This window comes from Moschus berezovskii, chromosome 1, assembly GCF_049115385.1.
Source record: "Moschus berezovskii isolate FMDL1 chromosome 1, NW_MosBer_1.0, whole genome shotgun sequence".
NCBI lineage: Eukaryota > Metazoa > Chordata > Mammalia > Artiodactyla > Moschidae > Moschus > Moschus berezovskii.
This window is the reverse complement of record NC_142460.1, coordinates 134,963,953-134,981,620: the sequence shown is the minus strand read 5'-3', so window position 1 is coordinate 134,981,620 and position 17,668 is coordinate 134,963,953. Positions and strand designations below refer to the sequence as shown.

The 17,668-nt window shown below is 42.0% G+C and overlaps 1 protein-coding gene across 1 annotated transcript in view; it reads right to left on the bottom strand.

Moving 5' to 3' along the window:
• The window catches only part of PLCH1 (phospholipase C eta 1), a 249,971-nt gene that overhangs the window by 221,108 nt on the left and 11,195 nt on the right, over positions 1 to 17,668 (bottom strand). Inside the window, exon 3 of the mRNA XM_088839585.1 lies at positions 8,509 to 8,627. Within this exon, the coding sequence (XP_088695711.1) occupies positions 8,509 to 8,587 (79 nt within the window). The 5' untranslated portion in view covers positions 8,588 to 8,627. The remainder of the gene's footprint in view (positions 1 to 8,508; positions 8,628 to 17,668) is intronic.

The window sequence follows — 17,668 nt, the reverse complement described above, 5'->3', positions numbered from 1 at the left end:
TTAGGACTGATTTCCTTTAGGATAGACTGGTTGGATCTCCTTGCAGTCCAACACCACAGTTCAAAATCATCAATTCTTCGGCGCTCAGCTTTCTTTATAGTCCAACTTTCACATCCGTACATGACTACTGGAAAAACCATAGCTTTGACTAGACGGACCTTTGTTGGCAAAGTAATGTCTCTATAAAAGAATAGTTCAGATAATTCAGAGAGGCTTCCTGAATGGGGGTAGCGCGCATAACAGTGTGAGAAGAGACAGAGGTCAGCAGGTCTGGGAGGAGGACAGGAGCAACTTCAGACCCGGCCCAGCCTCCAGAGACCACAGAAATCCATGTGCAGAAACACGGAGATAAGAAAAAGGATAGGGACCAGGCAGTCACCTGCGCCCCCTCACCAAGTGTCCTCAGGGCAAGGGAAGCCAGGCCTCAGCTAGAGGGAGTTAGAAATGGACATTGGGTGGGGCTGAAGGGAGACAGCAGGTCCTCTCTGCAGAGTCCTAGGTGACAGAGGGGTCAGGGTGAAACCAAATATTCACAGAAGATGGAACCAGAGTCTTGATCATCTTGCCACCAACAACAGACAAACAGGGGCTGGGGTGTGGCTCAAAGGCCTTTGCTTCCTCCATCTCTCTTCCTAGTATCAAAATCTGAGGATTTTGAATTCTTCTTCAAGGAAGAGAACTACAGCAGGGCCAGAAGAATGCCCACCCTCAGTCCCAAGCCAGGGGTAAGGGAGGAGACAGGATTTAAATGAGTCTGACTTTAACATTTCAAACTGGACTAGACCCTCAACTAGGCTTCCCAGGTGGCACAGTGGTTAAGAACCCACCTGCCAGTGCAGGAGATACAGGAGACTTGGGTTCAATCCCTGGGTCAGGAAGATCCCCTGGAGTAGGAAATGGAACCCACTCCAGTATTCTTGCCCGGAGAATTTCACAGACAGAGGAGCCTGGCAGGCTACAGTCTATAGGGTCACAAAGAGTCGGGAGCAACTAAGCATGCATGAGCACACAGCACCTCAATAACCAAAAGTAGCCAAAAAGTATTAATAGAATTTGCCCAAGATGTTGCAAAGATTATTTTTCAAAGTAGTACTTGGTGAAAAATAAAACAGTTTTGTGTATGTTAGTGTTACTCGCTCAGTCGTGTCCAATTCGTTGTGATTCCGTGGTCAGTAGCCCATCAGGCTCCTCTGTCCACGAGATTTCCCAGGCAAGTATACTGGAGTGGGTTGTCATTCCCTTCTCCAGGAGATCTTCCCAACCCAGGGATCAAACCCAGGTCTCCTGCATTTTAGGCAGGTTCTTTACCATCTGAGCCACCAGGGAGGCTGTTTTATCTTTTAGTAATTGGTGAAAAATAAAACAACTTTGTGTATATACTACAGTAAATTGAAAATGCTCAATAAGCAAGTTATAAACGGAATGCCCATCATGAAGAAAGAAAGAAGAAAAAGGGGGAAGAGGAGTAGAAATAATGAATTTTGAATTTTGATATAGAAAGCATTTCACTGAGGCTTTGAGAATTTTCTCTGTCTCCAAGAGATGAAGGAAGAACATCATGTGACCAAAAGGTTATAGAGTAAGGCTGCCTTATCAGCTCACAGTAAAGTTTATGTCTAACTACACACAAGTGTCTACTTTTGTTAAGGCCTGAATGGCGAACTCTAACTTGTCTCAAGCGAGGAATAAGTACGTAGACCAATTTGGTTGGTTGCTGTTGTTCAGTCATGTTCAACTCTGCAACCCCATGGACTGCAGCACGCCAGGTTTCCCTGTCCCTCACCATCTCCCGCAGTTTGCTCAAACTCATGTCTAGTGAGTCGATGATGGTCAGTTAATTCATAGCAAATTCCTCAAACAGCCTCTATTTAAAAGCAGCCTGAGGAGGGGAGGTGGGGAAACAAGCATTTCTTGACATTTTAACACTTAGGAAGAAGTTTAGAGGCTATCCGTCCTAAATAGCAGCATTTGCTGACATGGAAACTTGGTCCAAAGCACAAAGTTCACAGCAACCCAGTGGGAAGGTGACCCCTGCAAGAGGCCTTGCTCTCTTTGCTGAGCCCTCACTGCCTCTGGCTATTTGCAAGATGCCCTTAATATCACAGACCTGTCCTCCATGATTTCTGCCTGAGAATGGGGCTAAAGAGGTATCCACTGGGCAAAGCTGCTTCCAAAATTAGTTCTATTAAATTTACAACATTTATATACATATTATACATTCTCTCCTTTAAGGCCTTTTTTTAACTCTTTGTCTCAATTTGTCTTTGAAATTTTTTCCATGTAGTGTTCCTCTCCGAGAAATAATACTTTTGATGTTAATGATGCCCACAATACCTTGACTGCATTAGTAGGTATTCTCTATGCACTGGTATTTTTCTGGACCCAGAAGAGGATGTTAATACAGTCATTGGCTGGAAAAGCTAGGCTTTGACTCAGTAAAGCAATGACACTCTAATTTAAAAAAAAGTAGCAATACCCCAAACCCCTAAAGCAGGCAGGCTGCTTAAGTCATAACTTGCTAATAAACTGGCTTAAATTAATAAGAACCCTAATTCACTTCTGTATAACTTCATTCTCCTTGCATATTTACCAGGCAGGATCTGACAGGATGGAATTCTAGGAGGTAAACCTCTCCACTCTTCTTCTGTGAATAAATGACATTTGTCCTAAAAACCTGTCAGCCCTTGCTACTGGTCTCTCTATGGTCAGGAAAGACTTAGGAACACACACACACCAACCTCCCACCACCTCCACCCAACACACACACACACACACACACACACACACACCAACCTCCTACCACCTCCACCCAACACACACACACACACCCCAACCTCCCACCAACTCCACCCAAAGGGAGATGCTGCTTTTCGCCAGTGCAAAGGTAACTACAAATTTTACAGTCAAATAAGAATCCTGAGGTTGCTTTTCCAATATCACAATTATAACAAGCAATGCTAGAAATAAAAATTAAGTCACTCCCAAGGTGACTTGGAGAAACTTAAATGTTTGAAAAAACTTATGTGCATTAGAAATTATATATGTTAAATAGCAAATACACTGACAATTGGTTTAAGAATCTGTGTCCCAAGTCAGAAAAAACTGAAGCAATTCACAGTAGCCAAGAGAAAGAGCTGAGGATACAGGTCATTTTCAAATGAGAACAATTTACAAAAATATAAGCCATTAAAGCAAGGTTCATACTACACAAATTATTCTTTACCCAAGTTTTTTCTCTATATCAAACAAATTAGAAACAAAATCCAACTAGAAAAAGCCTCTAGCAATTGGCTTCTTTGATAGGCTTATAATCCCTTTGGATTCAATAGACTCTAAAAATCGGGGCAAAGGACAGACAAGTGGGAAATTTAAAAAAAAAAACTTCATCATAATTCCTACCAGAGGTCTTCTCCTCACTGACAACAGAATTAAGTCAATTCAACCAGCTCATTACTGTTAGCCAGAACCCACATTTCCAAATATTCTATTTCTAGATCAGGATTGTTGCAAAAATGAGAAAAGATAAAAGACTGGACAGAAACTGAAGGTTACTGTTACTCGTTGGTTTGTGGGATTGTGGGTAATTTTCTACATTGTTTCCAATGAGAACTCACCTCCTCGACATTCAGAAAAGGAGGCTATGAATGCACTTAATGAACTGTGAGACAGTATACAAATGTCACATTCTTATTTTTACTTTTATTGACCTCTATAACCCACCTATAAGTTATGTGAGAGCTTGCAGGTGCTCAGTGGCTTTAGAGAGTTCCAGAAAAACATCTACCTCTGTTTTATTGACTACGCCAATGCCTTTGACTGTGTGGATCACAACAAACTGGAAGATTCTGAAAGAGATGGGAATACCAGACCACCTAACCTGCCTCCTGAGAAATCTGTATGCAGGTTAAGAAGCAACAGTTAGAACCAGACATGGAACAATGGACTGGTTCCAAATTGGGAAAGGAGTACGTCAAGGCTGTATATTGTCACCCTGCTTATTTAACTTATATGCAGAGTACATCATGCAAAATGCCAGGCTGGATGAAACTCAAGCTGGAATCAAGATTGTCGGGAGAAATATCAATAACTTCAGATATGCAGATGATACCACCCTTATGGCAGAAAGCAAAGAGGAACTGAGGAGCCTCTTGATGAAAGTGAAAGAGAGTGGAAAAAGCTGGCTTAAAATTCAACATTCAAACAATGAAGATCATGGCATCCAGTCCCATCATTTCATGGCAAATAGATGGGAAAACAATGTAAACAGTGACAGATTTTATTTTCTTGGGCTCCAAAATCACTGCAGATGGTGACTGCAGTCATGAAATTAAAAGATGCTTGCTCCTTGGAATAAAAGCTATGACAAACCTAGACAGCATATTAAAAAGCAGAGACATTACTTTGCCGACAAAAGTTAGTCAAAGCTATGGTTTTTCCAAAGCTGAGTGCCAAAGAACTGATGCTTTTGAACTGTGGTATTGGAGAAGATTCTTGAGAGTCCCTTGGACTGCAGGGAGATAAAACCAATTAATCCCAAAGGAAATCAGTCCTGAATATTCACTGGAAGGCCTGATGCTGAAGCTGAAACTCCAATACTTTGGCCACCTGATGCGAAGAACTGACTCACCGGAAAAGACCCTGATGCTGGGAAAGATTGAGGGCAGGAGGAGAAGGGGATGACAGAGAATGAAATGGTTGGATGGCATCACTAACTGGATAGATATGAGTTTAAGTAAGCTCTGGGAGTTGGTGATGGACACGGAAGTCTTGGCATGCCGCAGTCCATGGGGTTGCAAAGAGTTGGAAATGACTGAGCTACTGAACTGAACTGAGTGGCTTTAGTCATGTCCCACTCTTCGTGACCCCATGAACCATAGCCTGCCAGGCTTCTCTGTCCATGGGATTTTCCCAGCAAGAATACTGGAGTGGGTTGCCATGCCCTTCTCCAGGAGGTCTTCCCAACCCAGATCTCCATCATTCAAGGTGGAGTCTTTATCACTGAGCCACCAGGGGAGCCCACCTAGTCCTCATTTTAAAGTGACTCTTTTCTCCTGGGAATACTACTTAAGTATGTATATTCTAAAAGTCTATTATCTTGCAGAGGAAATGGTTCTTTTCTGTTTATAATGAATGGGGTTTTGTTTCTTTTTGTTTGCCTTGGTTTTGTAAGGAGAGTTACCAGCAGACCAGGAGAAGCTCCTCTAAGAGAAATCTGACCTTTCTAACTCAACACGTCCTGTCCCCTATCTTTTCTCAGAAATGTTCAGACATTCTCTATAAAAATGATATCACTAGTGCTTCCTTGGCTTAAAATATACTAAGAATCCTCACAATTTTCCATTAAGTTAAATAAACTCCTGTCTTCACAGGCATTACTTTTCTGCAAAGGTAAATACACAGCAAGAGCAGAAACATCATTCTTTCCTGAATTACACAGCCTTTGGCACAGAGATCCAAAATGATATTTTATACTATCAGAAATACTTAAGGCTACTGCTTTATTATAAATGAAGAGAATCATAATTCTAATTGGTTTTAATCCTTTTGAGAAGATTTGCTATCTCTAAATCCTCTCAAAAGAGTAATTCGTCAATGTAAGAAGGAACCAACTCATATTTTAAGTATTCTGCTGCCCCCTTGTGTATCTCATGTTTAGAAACAAGACAGCTCATGAAACACATACAAATGTAATCCTAAGAAATACTTCAATGGAATCTTGGAACCTAGAACTGGAAAGAACCTAAAAAATTATGGAAAACAGCACACTCATTTCACAGGGGAGAAAACTGAGATCTGAAGTATTATATAACTTGGTCAAGATCAGATATTGTTAGTTAATAGCCGAGCAAACACTGCTGAATAGAACTTCAACCTCTCACAGTGTTAATTGCTCTATTAAAATGGAGATGGAGCCTGGAAGAAAACAGTGGGGTTCTGGAGTTAAGCAGATATGAATTTGATTTTAGATCACCACTTTGCAATGTCCGCAAACCTCCTTCCCCATCCGTAAAAAGGGATGAATAATAACTATGGCAAAGGTGTTAAAAGGATTTGGTAGGACCATATTTCTCAGGCCATCAGCATAACTACCAGCAGTACAGTAATTCACTAAGTGGTAACACAACTATAAAAATATGTAGAAAACTGTTTTTATGTTATTATAGCCTTTAGATTATAGCTTTTTTTTTTTTTTAAGGTTGGGAGATATTTATTTTCTTTAAACAAAGTCATAAATAACAAAGAAACAAAGAAGGTTCCAGACTTCAGACCCTGAAGCAGGACAGGGATAGGAGATTGTGGGATCAAAAGGTGGAGGGGGCTACGCATCACCTAAGACAGTCACAGGGAAGATGGGCTGCAGGAGACTGCCCCTCCCTACCCTTGGAAATGGCGTGCCTGGGCAGCAGGGAGGCTGAAGTGCTGTGATGAGGCAGCTGGAAGAAGGCAAATGTTGAGGATGCTGGACTGGACTGTTTCTATGAAGGGTGACATGGAAACCACAAACGACTAAGGTAAGCTGTGGGTCTAGAAAAGGCAAGTGGGCACTCTGCATACCTCCAGGGACCAACTATGAAAATGGTTAAATCTGTTTCTTAAAAACAACTCCACGGGCCTTAGCCTGTGGCTATGTGCATGGGCTGTAGTCAACCTGGGTTGCTCTATGGCAGGTGAGGGCTCAAGAGGCCCCTGGAGCAGCCTGGTCTCAGCCCAGGGCAGGTGCCCAGACATGTGTGAGTGGGACGTGGGCCCTCCCCAGATGGGAGGCCATGTGCTTGGACTGACTGACCCTGATTTTGGACAAAGGTATTCTAAAATAACGAATGAATAAAACCCGAACTTTTTCAAAACTGGCACAAAACCTGGAAAAAGAATGCAATTTTTCTAACTCCTGTGTTTCCTTATTATATTTTTTTATTACAAGTAAATTTGTAACAGAAAACACTACACTTTGTAACAACAAACAAATTTGTACATTTTTAACAGCAAACCCTGTGTGAGACATGAAGTTAGGAACAGGGTCCTCAGACGAGGCTCACAGGAAAACAAAACAGAACTCAGTGCCAAAGTGTTAAGTTACAATATTTTCATCTCCTTGCTAAGAGGTCTTCACCAATACAATGTCAAGAGAGAGTCAGCCTGGAAGGGTAGAGGCTAAAATTTTAGATCTGACTTTGCTAATAACTGGTTATGCCAACTTGGGCTGGTCTTTTCCTCTCTTCCTCCCTTTCTTGACCTGTAAATGAAGGCATCCTCTATCTAGCAAAGCTCCATAGCAAGGTGGTATAATGAATGTGAAAAAAAACATGGCAAAGCATGCTTTGACAAAGTAGAGTTAAGTTTATCTTAAAGTTAATCTAAAGCAATAAAAAACACTATGTCTGCACTAAAGGAGATCAATCCTGGATGTTCATTGGAGGGACTGATGCTAAAGCTGAAACTCCAATACTTTGGCCACCTCATGAGACGAGTTGACTCACTGGAAAAGACTCTGATGCTGGGAAAGGTTGGGGGCGGGAGGAGAAGGGGACGACGGAGAATGAGATGGCTGGATGCCATCACCGACTCTGTGGACATGAGTTTGAGTGTACTCCGGGAGTTGGTGATGGACAGGGAGGCCTGGCGTGCTGTGATTCATGGGGTCGCGGAGAGTCGGACACGACTGAGCGACTGAACTGAACTGACTGATGTCTGCACTAACTTGAGGAAGAAAAACCAAACTGAAAAAGTAGAAGGCAGGTTAGGTTAAGGATTCTGTTCAGCAGCACTCTACTCATGAAATCTCTCTTCTTGGTACAGTTCCACTAGCTCTTGATGGAGATCACTCCCCAAATCCCGCCAACACACGCGTCTTGACTCTTGAGTCAATTTCACCCAAGAGCATCCTGATATCAGGATTGACAGAGCTTACCCTTAACTATCTATCACAAGACAAATACAGCAGCAGGGTAATGGCAATTCATTTCGTTTGTCATGGAAATGACTAATGTTGACCATTCTGATTTACAGCCACACTTGTCCACCCTGTTACATGAAAATGACTAATGTTGACCATTCTGATTTACAGCTGCACTCATCCACCTTGTTACGGTTACGTGCCATGAGCTGCTCTGTTTTGTACGATGCCTGATGGAATGCACACACCAGGCTGGTTATAAGCCCTGATAGATGATCCATCAATATTAACTGAATACTATCAGTGGGTCTAGCCCCTCCAATTTCAAACATCAGAAAGGAAGGACTGGAGTTGGACAGCATAGAAGAGGAGGAAAGGCCCTGACATAAACTAACTTTCAAGGTAGAAAGTGACGATGCGGTTATGGTGGGGCATGCCAATTCCAGTTGTGGGCAAGGAATCCTGTGGGGCTTCTTGGGTAATTTTTCATCAGCAAGTTAACTCAAGCTCTTGGTTCAACCCAATAATTATACCACATTTGCATCCGGAGTGCTGGAATAAAAGTGCTGTCAGAAACAAAAGATCCAGCTACAGGAGTAGAAAAGGCAACTCACCATGAAACGGACTGTTGTCCACCAGAAAATGCCTGCGGTACTGCACACAGTTCCTTTTCTCCAAGTTCCAGTAACTCATTGTCAGAAGATTGCTGGCACAGCATCAAAACCAAATTGCCCTGTCGAGGGAAACAGAATGAGACAAAAAATGAAGAAAGCCGCAGCCACATGCCCACACTGGCCGCCTGATGCATTCAGTCCCCAGGCATTTGGGGACAGCACAGAGGGCTCCCACCTCCTCCACACAGGGAGCTGGTAACCCCCAGGCCCCAAGAAATTCCCCAAAAGTTTTCCCACCCAGTAGAAGGTCCTTTAACACACCACCGCTGGAGCTTTTTCTAATAGCGAGTGCCTTACAGGGCTCAAAGTTACCGCTGTCCCCGGGGAAAACCAATCCACCACCAGGGAACAAGTTTCAAGACTGGTTTCTGTGCTCCAGGCCTCGCCCACTCAGCCAGGACTCAAACCAGCCTATGCTGGTCGCTTTTCAGGAAATCTCAATTGCAGGAGGGGAGGTGATAACAGAAGGGTGACTGTCATTCCCAGTTCCTGACTTTTTAAGTCAACACCACTCTGGAGGACTACATTTATGATCCGTTCATGGAGATCTTAGAAACTGTAACATGTCCATGTAGCCAGGGGTCAGGCAAACATAGTAACAAAGCTTGTCTGCCTCTTCTGGACTCACTTTGGGTGCCACTTAGGACCACTAGGGCCTGCCTCTGACCAGACTGAGCTTACTTGTGTAACCAGAGCCAGGTGCACAGACAGTGGGTCTGGCTTCTCCAGAAGGTTTGCCCCTCCACAGACAGAGAAACACAGCGCTAACCAGAGCAAGGACTTGAAAGGCAGAGATCTGAGCTGATGAATTAAACCCCCGCAAAGCTAATGTGCTTAACAAGGTTCCCTTTGTTCCCAGCATTTGGCTAAAGCAACTTTTCAGAATTCCAACTCCTTTTCTGATCACAAAATAAAGCCAGGGAAAACCAAGCAAGGCTGGCACGAAGGAAAACCCACAGATGAGTAACAATTTGTCAACTGTCCTATTAAAGCAATCTAGATTTTTGTAAAGGCAGTCAGTAAGTGGTGATGAAAATAAACGACCAGAGCTGTGCCTGTTCATTAATGGAACCTCAACTAACAGAGGTTCCTAAAGCACTTGCCAGCGCTTCTCCTTGGCTCCCTGATGTTCATTCTTCCTCCCTTCCCTAACCACAACCTCACCTACTTTTTCTCTGGCTCCAAGAGGAAATGCCCGCTCTGGTTTCTAGAGTCAGAGCAAATGAGTTTCTCCTCCTAACTCCCCACTTCCTCTTACCCCACCCCCACCTGACTTCTGCAAAGGCTCAGCAGGTAAAGAATCTGCCTGTAATGCAGGAGACACAGGAGACAAGGGTTCAATTCCTGGGTTGGGAAGATCCCCTGGAGGAGGAAAATGGCAACCCACTCCAGTATTCTTGCCTGAAAAATCCCATGGACAGAGGAGCCTGGAGGGCTAGAGTCCAAAGGGTCACAAAGAGTTGGGCACAACTGACTAAGCACACAGACACTTGGCTAAACCTGGCTGCTTCTCCCACTCCCTCAGGTTGAAGATGAGTCCCACCCCACCAAGATAAAATCACCCATTCAACCAACTGTAAAATAGGACAGAAAACAAATGATTATGGAGACAACCCTCCCTGCCCTCTCCCCACCCAATATGCCATACTACAAAGAAAAAAATTTTTAAGTATTCTAGTTATATAGTTAGATATGCTCACCAATGTTTTTTAAAAAAAAAAACTCAATGCTGAAATACATCAAAAATATTTTCATCCAAAATCCCCACTTGCCTCATTTCATGTCCCTTTCCTGGAATGATAACTTTGGCTTGGTGTGCATCATTCCAGTCTTTTTATGCATTTACTTATTTATACATATATTCATTGCTGGGCTTCCCTGGTGGCTCAGATGGTAAAGAATCCTCCTGCTATGAGGGTGACCTGGGTTTGATCCCTGAGTTGGGAAGGTCCCCTGGAGGAGGGCATGGCAACCCACTCCAGTATTCTTACCTGGAGAATCCCCATGGACAGAATTCCTATTCTGTTGTTTTCCTCTATTTTTTTGCATTGATCTATAAGGAAGGCTTTCTTATCTCTCCCTTTTGGAACTTTGCATTTAGATGCTTATATCTTTCCTTTCCTCCTTTGCTTTTCGCCTCTTTTCTTTTCACAGCTATTTGTAAGGCCTCCTTAGACAGCCATTTTTACTTTTTGCATTTCTTTTTCTTTGGGATGGTCTTGATCCTTGTCTCCTGTACAATGTCACGAACCTCCATCCATAGTTCATCAGGCACTCTATCTATCAGATCTAGTCCCTTAAATCTATTTCTCACTTCCACTGTAAAATCATAAGGGATTTGATTTAGGTCATACCTGAATGGTCTAGTGGTTTTCCCTACTTTCTTCAATTTAAGTCTGAATTTTGCAATAAGGAATTCATGATCTGAGCCACAGTCAGCTCCTGGTCTTGTTTTTCCTGACTATATAGAGCTTCTCCAGCTTTGGCTGCAAAGAATATAATCAATCTGACTTCGGTGTTGGTAATCTGGTGATGTTCCTGTGTAGAGTCTTCTCTTGTGTTGTTGGAACAGGGTGTTTGCTATGACCAGTGCGTTCTCTTGGCAAAACTCTGTTAGCCTTTGCCCTGCTTCATTCTGTTCTCCAAGGCCAAGTTTGTCTGTTACTCCAGGTGTTTCTTGACTTGCTACTTTTGCATTCCAGTCCCCTATAATGAAAAGGACATATTTTTTGAGTGTTAGTTCTAAAAGGTCTTGTAGGTCTTTATAGATCCATTCAACTTCAGCTTCTTCAGCATTACTGGTGAGGGCATAGACTTGGATTACTGTGATATTGAATGATTTGCCTTGGAAATGAACAGAGATCATTCTGTCGTTTTTGAGAGTGCATCCAAGTACTGCATTTTGGACTCGTTTGTTGACTATGAGGGCTACTCCATTTCTTCTAAGGGATTCCCTCCCACAGTAGTAGATATAATAGTCATCTGAGTTAAATTCACTCATTCCAGTCCATTTTAGTTCACTGATTCCTAGAATGTCAACGTTCACTCTTGCCATCTCCTGTTTGACCACTTCCAATTTGCCTTGATTCATGGACCTAACATTCCAGGATCCTATGCAATATTGTTCTTTACAGCATCGGATCTTGCTTCTATCACCAGTCACATCCACAACTGGGTGTTGTTTTTGCCTTGGCGCCATCCCTTCATTCTTCCTGAATTTATTTCTCTACTGATCTCCAGTAGCATATTGGGCACCTACTAACCTGGGGAGGTCATCTTTCAGTGTCCTATCTTTTTGCCTCTTCATACTGTTCATGGGGTTCTCAAGGTAAGAATACTGAAGTGGTTTGCCATTCCCTTCTCTAGTGGACTATATTCTGTCAGACCTCTCCACCATGACCCGTCCGTCTTGGGTGGCCCCACACGGCATGGCTTAGTTTCATTGAGTTAGACAGGGCTGTGGTCCATGTGATCAGATTGGGTAGTTGTCTGTGATTGTGGTGCAGGAGCGCAGCAGGAGCAGCCAAGAGGAGATTCCCCACGTCCAAGGTCAGGAGCAGCGGCCGTGAAGAGATACCCCATGTCCAAGGTAAGAGAAACCCAAGTAAGACAGTAGGTGCTGAGAGAGGGCATCAGAAGGCAGACAGACTGAATCCACAATCACAGGATTCATGAAATGGATTAAAAGTATCTAATAAGTTTAAATGTTCCTAAATTCGTCTTATAAGTGATTAGTAACTTTTATAATCATTCTATTAATAAATTTATTTCTGCCATTTTTCTTTATAGGTACATGACCAAAGTTGCCAGAGTCAAACTACGCCAGACATAAAACTATGAAAGCAGAACACCACCAAGAAAGTAAGTAAATGTTAGTCACTCAGTCATGTCCAACTCTTTTGCAACCCCATGAACTGTAGCCCATCAGGCTCCTCTGTCTGTGATAATTTTCCAGGCAAGAATCCTAGAGTGGGTAGCCATTCCCTTCTCCAGGGGATCTTCCCAACCCAGGGATCAACCCTGTGTCTCCTGCATTGCAGGCAGACTTCTTTTAATGTTGGAGCCACCAAGGAAGCCCAAGGAAACATTAGAAATCCAAGGACATTTTTTCATTAAGAGAAGCAGAAACTGTTTTGATTATGAAGCATCTGTCAATGCTTTTAAAACTCCACAAAATAAAGAAAGAGGGAGGAAAAGTTTTCACACCAACACCCATTCATTTTAAAGAAAGGCCCTAACAAAAAGCTCACAGTGGCAGCCATCCACTGGCTGTCCTCTAAGAAATGCCTTCTCCCAAGTTCTGTCCATGAGATTCAGCTGGTGTCAGCTCCATCTCAAGCCAGGTAGGGGCCTGGCTAAGCCTGGCAACTCAGAGCACCGCCTCCCTCAGGCCACGAAGCGGGAGGTGCACATTGCCCAATTTGGACCACTGGAAGTCAGTCATGGAAGTCTGTTTGAACTGTTGGAGAAGAGAAACTTTCTTTTCTGTTGGACTCAAAGTTGTGAGGTTATGAAGTTGTGAAGCCTGGAAACCTAGAACTCCTTGCCACCACAAGGGTAAAAAAAAAAAAGAAAAAATCTATGAGATGGGATCCAACTAAGAGGAATGAAGAGAAACTTAGTCCTACTGATATCATTTAAGGCACACCTGAAGTCAAATCTCTTCCTGTACTTTTTAGGTAAATGAGCCAGTACATTCCTTTCTATGTTATGTTTACTTTTATTTAAGCCACACTGGTTTTCTGTCACTTGCATCCAAAGAGTTCTGACTGATGAAATATGTCAGCAAAGCAAAGTATCAAGAGACACCTGGCTGGCAGTCATGAGCTCGCTAGTCTGGTTTCACCTCTAACAACTGACTCACAGGTGGGGGGTTGGGGGGGGGGGACCTTGGCAAGTATTTTTAGCTGGTCCTCTAAGTTCCAAAAATATGACTCCATATTTACTTGGGCTTTCCCTAAGGATATGGTGTATTCAAGTTTTTGTTTTCCAGTAGTAAAGGATTCCGTCAATCCCCTTGAAGTGTATTTAAGCAGAGCAAACCCTGAAATCTTTTCTTTAGAATTTCCTTAGCTATTTTTACATGTGAGGCAAATCTATATTACTGCTTTAACATGAGTTTTATGGAACTCAACAAACATGTTCAAGCCAATGAATGGCTTTAAAAAAAAACCAAGCCATTCAAGTTCATATACGGTAAACAGAGTTCTTACACTGTGCCAAAGGAAAAGAAGGAAGAGGAGAATGTTAAAAGAGAACTTTGGGGAAAGGGAATATATTTCTATTTCTATGTATACTTATATTTTAAGTACAGGGATTTGTCTACTATATACTGACTATCTCCACCTCTTCATCTGCTGTGACTGCTACATCACAGCCCATTCTCCTCTGGCACCCCTCTTCCATAAAAACCAACACTTCTACTCCCATTCCTTTACATTCTTTCTTCCTTAAAAATGTATTATTTGTAAATCATTTTATGGTTTATACAATATTTCCATTTATTTCTTGTCTTTTTAAAAAATGATCTTTATGGCAGCCCTATAAGCCATGTATTATTAAGCATGAGTTCAAAGAGCTTAATAGGAAACAATAGGTTGCAAATTCATGTCTTCTGACTCCCAAAGCCACTGACCTAATCCCAAAGTTACACTGTATCCAGCCGTGTTTCCTCCCTGACCTCTGCTTCCCTATGAAAGAGCCTAGAGTTGTATTACTCATGATTAATAAGACTAATTCTTCCCACCTCCACCATTCAATCCAACTCTATGGGCCAGCCAGTGAAGGAGAAGAGCCAGGAGAAGGGGAAGAGATGACTAAATGAAACATTACTTACTAAAAAAATACCTACCTTGTCCCTCCATCCAGGAGTCTTTTGAGTATACAGATTGGAGGGGATCAGAGCAAAGTATCAGTCCTTTGAAAATCAAATAGTGGGAGGTTTCTTTGCAATGAAATCTGAGTGAGCTACTTGGACAAAGTTCAGAAACACCAAGGCCAAATTTTTGAGCCAGAAATCATTGTGAAAACTGTCTGAGGGGCTCATGTGTTTTCCAAATTGCTAACAACAGGGAAGAAGGCTATAGCCAGAAATTAAAACGTGTAAACACACCCTGTTGTTGGAAAAGGAGGAACTAGTTCATGAGAGGTAGTAAGACATGAGAGACAATGGAAAAATGTCTGACTGGCTGTCAAGAGGCCAGGGTTCCAACCCAGTTGATCCTCTGACTAAACAGTGTCAGGTAAATCTCTTCACTCCCCTGTGCTTGGGCTGCCTCATCTATGGAACAAAACAGGGGTGGTGATGAGTGAGATGCTCTCTCAGAGCTTCTAAACTTAATATTCTACTTAATAAGGGCTGTCAGCAACTCCCACCCGCCACTAACATCCCCAGCCATACAGCTTTAATTATAAATTAAAATCGCCCTGAGAAACCACAGAGTTAATTCCCATTAGTATAGCCTTTAACTCATATGGAGGAATGATTTCCTTCTCCTTAAGCCTTGCTGGGGGACAAAAGACATAATTAATCGGCTCTGACAGCAATATTCATAAAACAAGAAGCACTGAGAAACAGGAAGGCAGCAGGGAAAAGGTCCCCAAACCGTGTCCTGCACCTCAGAGCCTCTGACACAACACTTTTGGGAATTTCCACACCAAGGTCTCCCTAAAAGGTTGAGAATTCAAACTCAGTCCAATTAAAAGCTACGATTTCAGAGACAGCTGCTGCTTCTCTCATTTCTCCACTAATTTTGAGACAAAAAAATCAAAAGAATTACACAGTACAGGGATGAGGTGGGAGGGGCCACAGCTCCTGTCCCCTGGCCAGGCCTAGACTAACAGGTTCTAAAGCAGCTCAGACGCCTGGCTCAAAGGGACGTGGTCAGAGCAGCCCCACTCCACAGATGGCATGTCACTGTCCTCCCCTCCCCCGTCAGAAGCTCCCTCCCCCCACTTCCCACGGGTTTCTAAGCACTGCCAAACTGGTTGTTACAGGGCTCCGCAAACAGCCTAATTCCGTAGCTAGCCCCCTCCCAGCTATGTACACAGAGGGGAAGAAATAAAAGAGTACTTTGTTCATTTTGTAAGGCTCACAAGGGACATCACTAAACCCCAAGTTCTCCCTCTGTTTTCTTTTCTTTAAAGCAATCAGGAGCTGCAAATGCTCTGAGCTAAGTTGACCAGTGAGATACAATCACTCTCCAAAGACATGGCCATGCTTCATTTGAAAGGACTGGTTTCAAGTATATAATATGCATCCAGTGCTTCAAAGAGTTCATACCTTTTGGTTCAGTAATTCAGCTGCTGGAAATATATCAAAAAGAAGTCACTAAAAATACAGATAAAAATGTTTACATGAGAAAATATTCATTGCATCATTTTTCATGATGCAGAAAACACAGAACACTAAACAGCCAGCTATTAGGGTAACGTCAATATAGGATAGATATTAACACTTCTGTTTGCAAAAAACTTTGTAAGGGAGCATGGAAAATGCTCATGATGCTATGTGAAAAAATGGAATACAGTATGATATAAAGCCGTCAAAAGCAATATTGCATAGAATAATGGATCTTGATCTTAACAAGAAACAAAGTACATTTAATATTTTACCATTAAGTGTAATGTTTGTCATATGTTATTTGTAAATATTCTTTATTATGTTAAGAAAACTCCCTCTATTCTGATTTTCTGAACAGCTTTTGCATAATTTGATATGAAACATTTTAAGACATTTTCTATCTACTTAATATCATGTGTCATGTCCAACCCTTTGGACCCCATGGACTGTAACCCAACAGGATCCTCTGTCCATGGAATTCTCAAGGCAAGAAAACTGGAGTGGGTAGCCATTCCCTTCTACAGGGGAAATTCCCAACCCAGGGATCAACTCTGTGTCTCCTGCATTGCAGACATATTCTTTACCATCTGAGCCATCAGGGAAGTCTTCATTAATCTGTTAATATGAATTTTCCGATATTATATCAACCCTGCAATTCCTAGATAAAACCAAATTGTTTACCATGTATTACCTTTCTAACATATTGCTGGATTTGGCCTGCTCAGGTTTTATGATTGTTACATGTATATTTCCAAGTAAGTTTGTACTATAATTTCCATTTCTTCAAATTTTTACGTTGAGGTTATCATAGCTTCAAAAATGCATTTCTATTCCCTGGAATGATTTATGCAAGTTTGAAATTATTTCTTTCAGTGCTTGGTAGAACTTGATCATAAACCCATCTAAATCTAGACCCTCCTTTATGGAGAAATAGTTGATGAATGGCTTATTTAATTTAAAAATTAAGAACTATTCAGCCTATTTTTTCTAGTTTTGGTAAGTTATATTTGTCTAAAAATATATTCATTTCCTCTAAGCTTTCAAATGTTTTAGCATCATGTAGTTCATAATATTTTTTAATATCTACAACATCTGCTTTTCCACTCCTAATATTGCTTAGGAATACTGTGCCTCTTTTTCCTTTTGAAATTGATCTCACCAGGTGTTAATCAACATTACTAGCTTTTACCAAGAACTGAATTGTATCATTTTTGATCCTCTCCATTGAATAATAGAATTATTATTTCCTTCCATCTGTTTTCTCTATTTTGCATCTTTTTTAACTCTTCATTGTCTAGCTAATTTTCAGTCTTTCTTTGTTTCTAATTTTAACATTTATACAAGCTTTAGCTGCTTACCCCTACCTCAAGTCTTGACCCATCATATTTTTATCATCCAGTATAGGTTCCGATTTCCATTGCAATTTCTTTGATCCAAGGGTCATTTTGAAACATATTCCTATAATTATTCATCCGTTCCATTCCGTTCCGTTCCGTCGCTCAGTCGTGTCCGACTCTTTGCGACCCCGTGGACTGTAGCCTACCAGGCTTCTCCGTCCATGGGATTCTCCAGGCAAGAATACTGGAGTGGGTTACCGTTTCCTTCTCCAGGGGATCTTCAGTCATTGTTTATTATCAGTATCTAGTTTAACTACATTGTGGTCACAGATTTGGTCTGGATGAAACCAATTGTTGTTCGCTGTTAAGATTTGCTTGATGACCAAGTTTGAGGTCACTTTTTATAAGTGTTCTTTGTGTG